Source organism: Primulina eburnea, chromosome 3, assembly GCF_022965805.1.
Source record: "Primulina eburnea isolate SZY01 chromosome 3, ASM2296580v1, whole genome shotgun sequence".
In the NCBI taxonomy this organism is placed as follows: Eukaryota; Viridiplantae; Streptophyta; class Magnoliopsida; order Lamiales; family Gesneriaceae; genus Primulina; species Primulina eburnea.
Window position 1 is genome coordinate 23032139 of NC_133103.1, and position 16299 is coordinate 23048437.

Here is a 16299-nt window from a genome sequence, read left to right on the forward strand (position 1 = left end):
GTGGACGAGTTTTGTGACACAGAAATTTCACAGCTTGTGAGGTTTTACGATAAAAATCATATCTTTCTCATTTCTTATTAGAAAATTACAAATTTACTATTGAATCAAAGATAACACAAAGTTCTACAAATAATAAGTTGAAAACTTTTCCAGAAAACTGATGGATAAACCGCAGGAATCGAAATGACGGCAAATTGCGAGTTTTGTGACTCAAAATTTTCCAGAATCCATTGAATTTTGCATATAACGAACAAATTTTCATGCACAATATAGATAAAAATACATAATATGACGAGATATATGCGTAAAAGAAAACTTTATATATGTCTTTGCATTAAAACACATGAAGATAATGAATACCGATGCGGTGGATTACAAGGGATGACCAGGAGACGCTTGCTGCCCATTTTCTTGCTAAAAAAAGAACGTGAATCTTCAAAAATTTGCAAGGAAGAGTCTGAGATGGTGGATGCTGAAAGAAGAGCTTAGAACCCTAGCTTTTCATGTTTTTTAGTGTATATAAAAGTGTGAGTGTGTGTGTTTGTGTGTGTGCGTGAGTTTTAGAGGCCCTCTTCTTCTTTTTTTTTTTAAACTTTTATTTAAATTAAATTAATAGCTAAACTACTAATTAGGCTAAAATTTAACCCACAAAATTAATAAAATAATAGGCCATAAGTTAAAGAATTAACTCCTAATTTTCGAAAATTGCAAATAAAATGCTTAAAATATTTTAATTCATCTAATAATTTAAATTTGACCTTCAAATGCTAAAATTCATAAATCATTTAAAATAACAAATTTTCTTGGCTTAAAATAAAAATATAACATTTTATTAAATCGCCTACATTGTCTCCGGTCTCCTTTCCTCGATCCCGCATCGAATATTTTCCTGAAAAGCTAAAACTCGAGAAAACATTTTAATTTGCATAAAAAAACATATAACATTTAGCATCAATTAAATCATGTAACATGCACCATTTAACTCATTTTAAATTAATTAAATAAGTTAACAAATCAAATCATGCACGAGGTTTACATGTACTGGTACTACAATTCTTCCGCCACTTAATAAAATTTCGTCCTCGAAATTAAGGTTTACCAAACATCTCTGGATAGTGACTCTTCATATATGCCTCGTTTTCCCATTTATCCTCCTCGTCTGAATGATTTAGTTATTGGACTTTGACCAACTTTGTCGCCTTATTCCAAAGTCTCGTCTCCTGTCTGTCTAGAATTCGAATAGGCTTTTCCTCATATGATAGGTTCGGTGATAGGTGCAACGTCTCAAAGCTCAGTACATGTGAAGGATTTTCTAAGTACTTTCTCAGAATAGAAATATGGAACACATTGTGTACTCCAGCCAAATTTGGAGGTAAGGCTACACGATAAGCTAGTGTTCCTACTCTGTCAAGGATTTAAAATGGTCCTATGAATCTCGGACTCAATTTGCCTCTCTTTCCAAATCTCATAACACCCTTCAAATGTGCTATCTTCACAAACATGTGATCCCCTACGGCAAATTCGAGATCCCTTCTTCTCTTATCAGCATAACTCTTCTGACGGCTCTGAGCAGTCTTCATCCTGTCTCGGATTTTGATCACTAAATCTACGGTCTGCTGAACAATCTCTGGACCAAATTCTGATATCTCTCCGACCTCATGCCAATGAATCGGTGACCTACACTTTCTTCCCTACAACGTAACATAGGGAGTCATACCTATAGATGACTGAAAACTGTTGTTATAGATAAACTCCACTAGAGGTAGCTTTAATTACCAATTCCCATGGAAATCGATCACACATGCTTGCAATAAATCTTCTAAAATCTGAATCACTCTCTCAGACGAGCCATCTGTCTGAGGGTGAAATGCTGTAATGAAAAGCAACTTCGTCCCCATTGCTGAATGTAAATTGTTCTAGAAGGACCATTTGAACCTCAGATCTCTGTCAGACACAATCAAAACTGAGATTTCGTGCAATCTGACGATCTGCCGAATATAAAGTCCTGCATACTGAGTCATGGAGAAAGTCATCTTTACCGGCAAGAAGTGTGCCGATTTATTAAGTCGATCAACTATAACCCAAATAGCATTAGATCCCCTAACTGACCTCGACAACCCAGCTACAAAATCCATGGCTTGAGCATCCCTGCTGGCCTCTGATTCTCTGCTTTCACCTGGTAGCATGTGAGGCACTCAAATACAAAGCGTCGAATTTCTCGCTTCATTCATGGCCACCAATAAAGCAATTGTAAATCCTTATACATCTTGGTACTCCATGGATGGATGGAATACGGAGATGTATATGCCTCTAACATGATATCCTCTCTAAATGAATCAACACTAGGCACCCACATTCTTCCTCTATATCTAACAATACCATCAACCACTGTATAGAGTACACTGCCAGTAGCTTCATCTCTCTGTCTCCATTTTTGCAACAGCTCGTCTAAAGACTGGCCTCTACAGATGCGGTCTAGCAATGAAGACTGAAATGTCAAAGCAGATAACTTAGGAGCTCTGCCCTTAGAATAAATCTCTAGACCAAACCTTTGAATTTCTGACTGAAGAGGTCTCTGCACTGACAGTTGTGCTACGACTACTACTTTTCTGCTCAATGCGTCAGCCACAACATTAGCTTTCCCGGATGGTAGCTAATGCCACAATCGTAGTCGTTTACTAGATCCAACCATCGTCTTTGTCGCATGTTAAGCTTCTTCTGTGTGCAGAAATATTTGAGACTCTTGTGGTCGGTAAATATCTAGCATTTCTCGCCATACAAGTAGTGTCTCCATATCTTCAAAGAAAAGACAACGACGGCTAACTCGAGATCATGAGTCGGATAGATCTTCTCGTGCACCTTCAACTGTCTCGAGGCATAAGCTATAACCCAACCATGCTGCATGAGAACATCACATAAACCAAGCTTAAAAGCATCGGCGCACAATACAAAGTTACCTTGCCTGGTGGCATGGCTAAAACTGTCGTTGAGATAAGAGCTTGCTTCAAGGTATCGAAGCTCTTCTGACAATCCTCACTTCAAACGAACTTGTCATTCTTCTTAGTCAATGAAGTAAGTGGTACTGCAATCGAAGAGAAATCCTGAATGAATTTCCTGTAATAACCTGCCAGGCCTAGGAAACTACGAATCTCAGATGTGTTCCTCGGTTCGATACATTCTTTCACTGCCGCCACTTTAGAAAGATCAACTTCAATGCCACTGCTATAAATAATATGACCCAAGAATGCTACCTTATCCAACAAAAATTCACTCTTACTGAACTTCGCAAAAAACTTATGGCTCTGCAAGACTTGCAAAACTGTACGAAAATGTTGACTATGCTAATGTTGATTCTTCGAGTAGATAAGTGTCTTCAATGAAGACTATGACAAACTAAACCAAGTATGGCTAAAACACTCAATTCATGAGATTCATGAAGATCGCTGGAGCATTTGTCAACTCAAATGGCATTACTAAGAACTCGTAATGCCCATAGCGAGTCCTGAATGTTGTCTTATGCACGTCTGCGTCTTTCACCTTCAGCTGATGATACCCATAACGTATATCTAAACTTTATCTCCCTGCAATTGATCGAATAAATCCTCGACCCTTGGTAATGGGTACTAGTTCTTAATTTTTACGTTATTAAACTCTCGGTAGTCGATAAATAGCCTCATGCTTCCGTATTTCTTCTTCATGAAAAGCACTGGTGCGCCCTAAGGTGAGAAACTAGGGCGAATAAATTCTTTACCAAGAAGCTCCTGATTATGTTGTTTGAGTTCTAACATCTCAGTTGACGCTAAACGATACAGTGCCTTGGATATTGACACAATACCTGGCATGAGATCAATAGCGAACTCTATCTCTCTCTCTGGTGGAATACCAGTAACATCATTAGGGAATACATCACGAAAGAACTTGACAACTGGCACATCTGATAAAAACAGTCTAGGTGCATCAGTGGTTGAAATAATGCTTGCTAAGAATGCCTGACACCCCTTATGAATAAGTTTCATTGCCTGAATGAAGATATCATACGAGGTAAGATCCTCCATCTATCTGGCTTGAATAGGAACTGCTCCATGCAGAATGGCCTAACCAAAACTGACCTCATTAAAAATAGATCAAAACTCCGTTCTTCATGAACTAGTCTATGCCCAAAATGATTTCAAACTCTGGCATCGGGAGTACAATAAGATCAACTTAGACTAGATGGCCTTGTATTTCAAGATATATGTCTCTAACAGCGCTACAAGCTGATAATTCTTTTCTGGATGGGAATGTCATAGAGTAACTTACGTTGAGTCCAACGGACTTGACAACCAGATAATTTGCCAAGGTCTCTGATATAAAGGAGTGAGTAGCCCAGGAATCTAACAAGGCCTTCGTGGCTACTCTTTATATAAACATATTTCTTGGGACGATGTTAGCATAACATTTAAACTTACGATTCTCGAAAAAGGCTAAACTTAAAATCATTCACAGATTGAATCCACTATCAAGAAAATAGTCTCAAAAGAAAAAAAAATTGAAAGCATGCTAGTATTTCCATAAAAATTTCAAAAATTCAGCCTACTAACCACTCAATATTTCGAAACATGCATAATAATTTTCCAATAAATAATATAACGCTTAATTAAATTAATTACATGTCAGTAATGTAGTGTCTGGGTTTGCTTCTTCGGCATGCAATGCAAAGACTCTGCCCTGCATCGGCTGCTTCCATTGTGGACATTGTTTAAGAATGTGGTCACTGGTTCCACATTTGAAGCATTTGCCCGTACCCCATAAGCACTGCCCTGATGTCTGTGGCTGGACTTTGGGCACACCGGATAACAAGCAAGTTTCTGAGACCTTTTCTAAGGAACTGGACCCTTGGCTTTTGGCTGTCCCTGAAATGATCTCTTACCATGCTGCCCCTGAAATAATTTCTTGTATTGCTCCTTGGAATGATCACGAAACCTCTATTAATACAAGATCAAGATCATCAACAAACAAATGTGTGTGAAAAAAAAAGAAGGGCACACTCATCATATGTCATCTTACAAGAATCAATCAGCCCAGATTTGAGGGAACACTTCAACGTTTTACCAGCTTAGAATAGAAGCACATTTCCCTTAGTGTGTTATAACACTTTCGTGTTGTATTCATAGATTAGTCCTCACACACTCACACACAATCACTCACATATACAGAGAGTTAAGCTTATTGAATAGCTGAGTGAGTCTTGCACAAAAGCGTTAAAATTGTGTATGTAGTCTTTAACACATAGACGTTAAACAAGTGTTGGTTGGAAGGCGCTGCCTTCAGTCTAGGCTAGGAGTTCAGTTAGGCAATGGTGTAAGTTCTAAGTTGAGTGTGTTTGTACAAGGTGTTGTATAAATCAATGTCTTCTAGTGGACCCTATCCGATGTGGTAGAATGGGCGACGTAGGAGCAGTTGAAGTCTCCAAACATCCATAAACATATCTTGTGTACTTAACTGTTTAACGAATGTTTTCAAATTGATTTGATCAGTTTGAGTTGGTTTTCACCATAACAGGACTGATATATGCAAGAACTGATTCCTTTTATTTTAATTATTCAGTTTACACAAGTTAAAAGGCTTTTAAATTAATCAATTTTCTTAACTAAGGATTATTTTGAGTATTTTCCGGTTGGTTTAAAACCAAACTCGATGTAATTCATCGATGTTTACATTATTAGAACACGAGCTACTAAAACTCATTGATAATATTGTGCTTGAAGCATCTTCACATGTGTTAGAACCGATCCTTCAATTGGTATTTGAGCTAGCTGTTCTAAGAAGAACATTAAAAAACTGATATTTTAAATTTGTTTCAAAATTTATTTAAATGGTTTTCAAAATCCTTTTAAAATTTTTATATGAGTTTACCGTGAGAAGAGAGAAGATTTTTGGATCTGCGACTAACATTGTAGCCACTTATCTCGATTCCGTATTTTGTTGTTTTAGCAACTTGCAGGATTTTGAGTTCAAACTGACAGCAGAATAGCTAAACTGATCAGTGAACAAGATTTCAGTTGCAAGTCTATCAGTTTAGCTGATCAACGGACAAAACCCAGCTACACTGAAATGCTGGATGATTAGGAGCTTAATCATCAGCAGTATACCACCACTTCATTGTCATATCAGATCAAAATAGATTATCAATGTGGTTCAGCATCAGTTGAGTCTAGTTTGAGTCAGCTCGACCAGTTAGTCAATGCAGAGATCAAATACAAGGCAAATTAGCTGCTCTTCTGGCAATGAAAACTCAAGATTGATGCAGCATTTCAAAGTTTTCAAGGCAACCAATTATTTATAATCAGTTATATTATGTACAAACTGACTGATACTTGATGTTGTTTAAAATTTGCTATTGTAGTAGCAATTTCCCTTACACATATTGGTGTGATTAATGTATAATACATGGGACGCATATTGGATTAAATAAACATCATATTTATCCAGTTGATTTCTATATAACTGAACTGTTATATCAAGATTTGTTGCCTAAACTGCTTGAATGTTAAAAGATGCTAAAACTTCATTAAAACACATTAATGATTCCATTAATTATCCATCGAACTGATTTTTTTTTAAAATGTTTTAAATATTTTTTATTCTCATAAAGGGGAAGAGTCAGTTTTATAATTTTAATTTTAAATTGCTTTAATTTTTCAAATTTTGTGATCATAAAAAATGGAGAGATTGTTGGAACATTTCATGTTCGCAATCTTGATTTTGATGTTAACAAAAGTTGTTATTTTGTTTATAATGAATTTACCTAAATTCACAGAAAGATACCGAGCCTAAACTGAAGTTATCGAGACGCAAATTGAAAGTGCCAACTGATTGTTCAAACTGAACTAGGTCAACTGACATATCAAAGACCAGTTCAACTAACTGTCCAGCTGATAGGTAGTCTATCAGAAGACCTTCAGAAGCCCGTCCAGCTGATGAAGAGCCCAGGCTGACGAACCAACTGATTTCACAAAAACTGTTCAAGACCAGTTCAACTGACTAGTTCAGGACATCAGTTTGGAGCCGACCAGTTTGAAGAATACGACAAGCCTATCTCAATGGAATCCAGCTGTGTGCATTTGAGAAAAACAATTGTCCAGTCAAAGGATAATAATGAACATTGTATCATGATGCGACTTTGATTGTTGCACTCCCAAGAACATGTTGTCCACAAGTAATATAATTGGGTAAGTTTGAATATCGTATCCACAAGGAAGCTAAGGTAATTACAAGTCCACTACATTGTCCTTTTGTTTTGTTTTTTTCTTTTAATTGTTTGATTCTTTAATTGATAATTTTGAATTGTTCAAATTTTAATTTAAGTAGTTGAAATTAGAAGATCCACTTTTGGTATTTTAATAAAGTTAGCATTAATGAACATCATTGAAATCCACTTAATAAAATAGTTCCAATATATTAAATAATTATATTTATGTTATATTATTTATTCTTATCTTATAAGTATATAATATATACCAAAACTTATAAATATTGTCAAGTATTTATTGTGTTATGTTCACACACACACACACACACACACACACACACACACACATATATATATATATATATATATATATTTGTAAACATTAAATCAAGGTTCCCACTTTAAATGTTTTGTAATATCAAACCAAACATAATGGTACCAAGAATTTAGTGTAACATATAGCAACAATAAATCAAAACTCCCACTTATAAGTAGGGTATAATAAAGCTTAAAGAAATAAATATAACATAAACAATAAATAATGATTAAATAATATAAAACATAGATTATTACCTTTTAATAACTTTATTATCATACCAAGAGCTTCATATTTTCTTCTCAACTTTGGGAAGTTAGCTACTCAACTCAAAGGTTTGTTCATAAAATGAGGGATACTCAACACATTACATTCAACCCCTATTTATAGCCAAATTTGAGGAAACAACCACAAATAAAATATTATTTTTACACATAAGTTTTCATTGGTGTTCTAAGAAATTATATCATATGTGTTCTAAGAAATTATATCATCATACATATCACTTTAAAAAATCTTCTCATCCGAATTTTCTTTTCACATAAAATAAAACATGTAGATACACGAGCTTTTTGAATTGTGGTATTTTTTTTACAATTTGACCAAGTAATTTGAGAGATATGGACAAAATACTAGAGCCTGATAAAACTGCAAATCTTTTCGTAACTTTATCTGTTGCTTAATTTGATCCCAATTGTGAGAGGATTTTTATCTCATGCTTGCCACCAATATTGTAGATATTAACATCAAGTTTCTACAGGTCTAAGATTCATCTTAATCTCATTTGCAACGGCAAGGTTATTTTTGTTTTATTTAACCTATAAAAATAGTAAAAACTTATAATTACACAATAACTTATATTTTATACAATTTATTATAAAACATATAATATTTAAACATTTAATAAAGCAAAAACTATAAATTTATATTATAAAATATTTAAGTAATGTACAATTTTTTATGTTTATCACACTCCCTAGAAATTTAAATGTTAATAGTAACACAAATCATATTGATTAATTTAAATAGAAATGTAATCGGAACTATCCAAGTGTTTAAAGTAAAGTTGAAAACTGTCAAAGTTATACCAAGATCATCATAATTATAATTTATGAATAATCTGAGCTGATCAATTCAAAGCTTATTTTCTGTTAATTAAATTTACACGACCTTCAGAAATTCCTAATAAGAGTCTCAACTCTATTGTTGGAAACTTAATTTCGGTTGTTTGACAAACTAAGTGTTTAATTTATTGGACTAACTGATCAAGTAGTTTGAAGTAACTGAACTACATAAATCAACCGACAGTTGCCTAACTGAAGATTATGCGCAGTTTATCGAAGACAATTGAAACCAGCTGAACTATACTTACGAAGACAACTGACTGATCAGTTTTCAACTGATCAGTTGATATAATCAGTTGTGAGCTTACCAGCGAATCAGCTGATCATTCAGCTGTACACGTCATCAGTTGTTGAAAAGGACATTCAACCGACAACAGTACAAAGCATACTGCAACTTGTAGTGGAACGCCGCATCTGAGAGTTTACATGTACGAATGTCAGAGGAATATTGACGTGGAAATCAACGGATATACAGATTCAAATAATATTTAATGCTACCGTTGAAGAGAAGCCTATTAATAGGTGAGAAGAGCAGCTGAAGAAACAATCGATCTATCCATACTCTTAAGCTTGCTGTTACCCTGCTAAAATTATCATTTTTATTCAAGAATCAAAAAGCTCACATTTATCAGATTTATCTATAGCATTTGAGGATAATTTTCGAGCATATAAGCACAAACTGTTTATTGTTTATTTGATCTTTAACTAGACCAGTTGTGCTAAGTTCAGTCGAAGAACTGTGAGATATTTAGTAAACTAAGAGTTTCAGTTTTGGTAGTGTTAAGTCCAAATTGAAGTGGGTCTGTACAAGTTTTGTATCGATCAAAATCTTTTAGCGCATATCATATCCTTGTGATAGAAGGGGTGACGTATGAGTAATTCAATCTCCGAACATCCATAAATCTTTGTTTTATTAATTCAGTTATTTATTCTATCTTTCAATTAGTTTATTTCCGCAACTGTTATCAGTTAAACTGATTGTCATTGACTGACAAGATTCCTAGTTTCACTTTGTTAAAAAACTGACACTTCATTCGAAAAGACGATAAAATCGTGAGTGTTTATTCAATCTCCCGTTCTAAACACATCTCAACCTATCAACCGATCCTAACGAGTGGTACCAGAGTAGTTGAATCTTGTCTCAGAGTACTCTTATTCACAAACTGATCAACATGTATTCATTCAACAAAATACCGATGTTTCCAGGGAAGATTTTGACGACTGGAAAATCAGAATGCATGCTCATTTAGCTGCACAAGATGACGACATGTGGTATGTCATTACTGATGATCCCATGAAGATCCTAAAAGCAAATACATCAGTTGCCATTATTAATGGGGCACCTTATCACATAGAAAAGCCCAAAGAGGAATGAACAACTGAGGAAAAGAGGAAAGCCAACCTAGACAATGTGGCTAAGGATATCTTATACAAAACGCTAGATAAAGCCACTTTGAGCAAAATCAAGATGTGAAAAATTGGCAAAGAGATATGAGAGAAATTGATCCAGCTGTGTGAAGGAAACGAGCAAACAAAAAAGAACAAGCTATCAGTTGCTGTTCAGAAATTTGATAACATCAAGATGAAGGCTGGAGAATCCATCCATGAATAGATGAGAGGATCAGTGGTATTATCAATGAGCTAAATGCACTTGTAAAAGTGTATTCAAACAAAAAAGTGACATTGAAGGTGGTCAGAGGTCTTCCCAAAGAATGGGATGTCAAGACCATGGCAATGAGAGAGTGAAAAGATATTAACAAGATCAAACTTCATGACTTGTTTGCTGATCTAAAGGCTTACCAGTTTGAACTACAAACCAGAGAAGGAGAACCTTCTACACCAACTGCCAAAACTGCTGTAAGACTGGAACCAAGTGGTTCAGTTGACAAATCTGCTTGAGCAATGATGCTATGTCATTTTTTTATCAAATTTTTTTTAAGGTTTATGAGGAGGAATCAAGAAGACTTCCAGAAGCAATATCAGAAGAATCAGTCTAAAGAAAAATCCTGTGTTTGCTACAACCATGGAAAACCTGGTCATTTCATAGCAGATTGTCCTAAGCCAAAGAAGGACATTCGAGTATCAACTTAAAAGTGAAAGAAGCCCTATGATCACAAAAGAAGGACCAAGGATGACAAGAAATCATTCAAAAAGAAACATGAAGTGCTTTTGGCTGAAGAAAGCAAATCTATGTGGGCAGAAACAGATAGTGATGAGTCATAACTAGAAAGCCCAAGCAGTTCAAGTGAAGATGAAGAGGAAGTCAACTGCTTAATGACAGATAATGCTGAACTGGAGTCAACAAGTGAACAGATATTTGACTTCAGCTCTACGGATTTCACTCTTGAGGAACTCATTACCATATTGCATGACATGGTAAATGAGTATCACAAACTTGCTCGATCATTTGAGAAGGTTAGAACTGAGCAAACTGATCCCAAAGACAACAAGACAGAAACTGATGAGTCAGTTGAACTGTTGAGTCCAAAAGGGAGATTGCACAGCAAAAAGCTGAAATGATCGAAAATCAAGCTTCGATATGTCAGTTAAAAACGGAAATTTCAAAACATACTGAACTGATTCAAGCTTGGAACAAGTCTTCAATTGCATTGTTTGAAATTCAGAATTCACAAAAATCAGTTGCTGATAAAACTAGTTTAGGCTTTAACAGTCATTATGAAAATTCTGCAAGTGATACAAAGCCGAGGTTGAATGAAAACAAAGGAAAGTACATTACCTTTGTAAAATCAACCTTGGTAAATGAATTATCAGAACCTAGTAAACCAGCTTTTCAATTGACTGAAAGTAAGAAAAAAGGCAAACGGTATGGAATTGGATATAGCTCTGAGTGTTCAACTGATTCAAGAAACTGGTCTCCTAAACGATTCAGTCACAAAAATCAGTACTTAAGGAATGACTATTACAATTATTACAACTGTAAGCCAGCTCAGAAACGATATCAAAAGAATAGTCAATTGAAAAAGGATACAAATCATATTGTTTCATCTTCACATCACACATATTACCAAAAATTCGAGAAAAACCATTTGGAACACAACAACTGGGAAGTCAGTTAGACTGATTCAAGTCTGGGTTCCTAAAAGACTAATCAATTTAGAACCCAAATGAATATGGGTACCAAAATTATATACTATGTGTGATTGCAGGTAACATGAACAAAGAAGGAATCAACTTGGTATCTAGACAGTGGCTGTTCGCGACATATGACAGGAGATGCAAATTTGCTATCTCAACTGATCAAATTACTGGACCAAACATCAATTTTGGAGACAACTTCAAAGGTAAAACTGTGGGTAAGGGTAAGATTATTCATGGTAATTTTACAATTGAAGATGTTTTGTTAGTTGAGAATTTGAAGTATAACTTGATAAGCATCAGTCAGTTATGCGACAATAATTTCTCAGTTCAGTTTGACAGACACACGTGTTCAGTTAGAGACTCAACTGATGAGGTCATCCTAACTGGAAATCATTGTGGAAATACTTACAAAGTCAGTTGGACTGAAAAACCTTATGCACCCGTTTGTTTTATTGGTTCCAAGTCTTCTAAAAACTGGTTGTGGCATAAGAGGTTGAACCACTTAAACTTTAAATCTATTGCCTATCTCATTAACCATGATCTTGTAACTGGTTAGCCCAAAAAAGATTTTTCAAAAGATAAATTTTGTTCAGCAAGTCAGTTTGGTAAACAAGTAAGATCTTCATTCAAAAATAGAGGTTGTAAATCATCTTCCCGATGCTTAGAATTGTTACATATGGATCTTTTTGGTCCAATACCAGTCATGAGTTTAGTTGGAATGAAATACACCTTAGTAATTGTGGATGATTTTTCAAGATTTACTTGTGTCATTTTTCTCAAATCCAAAGAACAAACAACTGAACAACTGATTAAGCTCTTCAAAAGACTTTTAAATAAAAAATCAGTTGGGATTGATCGAATAAGGTCTGACAGAGGGACTGAGTCCATCAATCAAAATCTTTCAACTTTTTTAGAAAATACTGGAATCAAGCATGAGCTCTCAGCAGCTAGAACACCTCAGCAAAATGGTGTAGCTGAGAGAGGAAATCGGACCCTTAAAGAAGCTGCTAGAACAATGCTTTTTTATTCTGGTATTTCTCAAAGGTTTTGGGCTGAAACAGTAAACACTGCATGTTACACTGAGAAGAGATCAATGATTAATAAGAATCATGTGAAAACACCATATGAGATCTGGCATGGAAGAAAAAGTGTCGTTTCTTATTTCAAGATATTTGGCTGCAGATGTTTTATTATTGATAATGGCAAAAATAATTTAAAAGCCTTTGATGCTAAATCTACAGCGAGAATATTTCTTGGATATTCTTCAGTTAGCAAAGAATATAGAGTTTTGAATAAAAGCTCTTTAAATGTTGAAGAATCTATTCATGTTGTTTTTGATGAAACTGTACAAACTGATAAGCCGACTAATCCAGTTGAGCTAGATGATCGTTTTACAGAGATCATTTTGGAGGATGATAATGAAGAAGAAAATCATATTAATAGAAATATCCTTCAAACACCTGAACCAGAAACACTAGATCAATTTCAACATGAACCTACTCTTGATAATCAGTTGGTGAAGCAAACAAATGATATTCAGTTACCAATTGATACAACTCCAACTGAAACTGAAAACATTCAGTTGCCAACAAAATAAGTTGCTGATATGTAAGCAACAAATACTGAAATCAGATGGAAGAAATCACATCCTCTAGAATTGGTGATAGGTAATCAATCTGACTCGGTAAGAACGAGAAATCAAATGCTTAATTTGTTCATTCATTCTGCATTTGTCTCACAACTGAAACCAAAGAAAATTGACGAGGCTCTTGCTGATCCTAACTGGATCAATGCAATGCAAGAGGAGCTAAATCAGTTTACCTATAACAATGTCTGGAACCTAGTTCCAAGACCAGTTTGTAAAACTATTATAGGTACAAAATGGGTATTCAGAAATAAACTGAACGGAGATGGTTCAGTTGCACTCAACAAAGCAAGACTTTTAGCACAAGGATATAGGCAAGAAGAAGGAATTGACTATGATGAAACGTATGCACGGGTTGCAAGACTGGAAGCAATCAGAATGTTCCTTGGTTATGTATCATTCAAGAACTTCAAAGTCTACCAAATGGATGTAAAAAGTGCATTTCTGAATGGTCAGTTGCAAGAAGAAGTTTATGTTGAACAACCACCAGGTTTTATCAATCACTCTTTTCCTGATCATGTATATCATTTGAACAAAGCTTTATATGGTCTTAAACAAGCTTCAAGGTATGAGACACTTTCAAAATTCTTAACTGATCATGATTTTACTGTTGGATCAGTTGACAAGACTTGGTTCAAATTTTCTAAGAATGATAACATTTTACTTGTGCAAATATATGTTGATGATATTATATTTGGGTCAACTAAACCCAAATTGTGTGAGAAATTTTCCAAGTTAATGCAGGACAAATTTGAGATGAGTATGATAGGTGAACTGACATTCTTTCTCGGGCTACAAATGAAGCAACTAGAGATTGATATTTTTTATCGGTCAGATCGAATACACGAAGGAATTGCTCAAGAAATTTGGCATGAAAACATGCTCAGCTGCAAGAACTCTCATGAATTCATCAATCAAACTGGACAATGATCAAGGGAGAATATCAGTTGAGACGACACTCTACAGATGTTTAATAAGTTCATTATTGTACCTAACTGCTAGTCGTCCTGATATTGTATTTTCTGTTTGCATGTGTACTAGATTTCAAGTAAATCCTAAGCAATCACATTTTTCAGTTGCCAAAAGAATTTTAAAATATCTAAAAGATGGGACGATAAGGATGTGTATTGATTACCGTCAATTTTATAAAGCTACAATGAAGAATAAATATCCTCTCCCGCGTATTGATGACTTGTTTGATCAGTTGCAGGTATATCCGTGTATTCCAAGATCGATCTTCGTTCTAGATATCATCAGCTTAGAGTTAGATAGGAAGATGTTCCTAAAACTGCATTTCGGACATGTTATGAGCATTATGAATTCTTCGTCATGTCTTTCGGATTGACTAATGCTCCAGCGATTTTCATGGATTTTATGAACCGTGTTTTTCGAAATTTTTTAGACAAATTCGTTATTTTGTTTATCGAGGACATTTTGATTATTCAAAAACAAAGAAGGAGCATCGAGAACATATGAGACTAGTCCTCCAAACACTCAGAGAAGAACAATTATATGCTAAATTTTCTAAGCGTGAATTTTGGTTGGACAAGGTAGTATTTCTGGTCATGTTATATCCACTCAGGGAGTTTCAATGGATCCCAGTAAAGTCGAAGCTGTTATTAATTGGCCAACACCAACAAATGTTTCTGAGATTCGCAGCTTTTTGGGATTATCAGGTTATTATATGCATTTTATCGAAAGATTTTCGTAACTGCAAGGCCTATGACTCAATTAACGCAAAAAGATCGACATTTTGTGTGGACTGCAGAATGTGAATCAAGTTTTCAAACTTTGAAGGAAAAGTTGACAAAAACTCCAGTGTTAGCTTTACCTTTAGGCTCAGGTGGATTTGTTGTGGGTAAAGATGCTTTTCTGAATGGACTGGGATGTGTTTTAATGCAAAATGAGCGAGTGATTGCATTTGCATCTCGACAATTTAAGCCACATGAGACAACGTCGATGTATGGAGTTGCTTAAAGATTGATTGTGAGATTCAATATCAACCAGGTCGAATGAATCTAGTTGCAGATGCACTTAGCAGAAAGGTTCAAAACGCTATATTGACATATCTGAGTATTTCTAAAGTCCACGAGCACTTGGGAACATCAGGATGGACTTGTCAAATAAGTGGAGATTATTTTATAGTTTCATCTATCAAAGTCGAGCCACAGATAATATCAAGCAATAAAGTAGCGCAGAGAACTGATCCGCACAATCATAGATTGAAAGAATTGCCTCAAACAGATGAGTCAGATAAGTTCAGTGCTGCCTCAGATGGTACATTGCGCTTTAATGGCAGACTTGTGGTTCCTAATTTGATATATCTGAAAGAAGCTATACTACTTGAAGTACATTGTAGTCGACATAGCATCCATATAGGAAATCGAAAGATGTATCATAATTTGAGAGCTCATTATTGGCGGGAAGGTATGAAGAAGGAAATTTTTGATTTCGTGGCTAAATGTTTAACTTGCCAACAGGTTAAAGATGAATGAATGAGACTTGGCAATATGTTTAAATGTTTAACTTGCCAACATGTTAAAGCTGAATGAATGAGACTTGGCAATATGTTACATAGTATTGAAGTACCAAAGTGGAATTAGGAGCACATTGCTATGGATTTCGTGACACACCTACCTCGTTCTAATCGTGGTTGTGATGCAATTTGGGTGATTGTTTATAGATTGTCCAAATCAACCCATTTTATTCCATATGACCGTACTTGTACTTACAAGAAAATTGAAAAATTGTACATTGATCATGTGGTAAGATTGCATGGTGTGCTAGTAACAATAGTATCAGACCGTGATCCAATGTTTACTTCAAAATTTTGGAGTAGTTTGCAATCAAATTTGGGTTCAAAGTTGGCCATGAGCAGTGCTTA

General features: G+C 35.0%; 2 protein-coding genes across 2 annotated transcripts; one reads left to right on the forward strand and one right to left on the reverse strand.

The window, feature by feature from the left end:
- Positions 1 to 1772: 1772 nt before the first annotated feature.
- On the reverse strand, positions 1773 to 4055 carry LOC140827119 (uncharacterized). The gene is made up of 5 exons (XM_073189727.1): positions 3836 to 4055; positions 3049 to 3319; positions 2275 to 2609; positions 2040 to 2176; positions 1773 to 1916 (listed from the first exon to the last, which is right to left on the reverse strand). The coding sequence occupies exons 1-5, from the start codon at positions 4053 to 4055 to the stop codon at positions 1773 to 1775; spliced, it is 1107 nt and encodes a 368-aa protein (XP_073045828.1).
- Positions 4056 to 15427: 11372 nt separating this feature from the next.
- On the forward strand, positions 15428 to 15910 carry LOC140827120 (uncharacterized). Its single transcript, XM_073189728.1, has one exon. The coding sequence runs from the start codon at positions 15428 to 15430 to the stop codon at positions 15908 to 15910; it is 483 nt and encodes a 160-aa protein (XP_073045829.1).
- Positions 15911 to 16299: the final 389 nt, after the last annotated feature.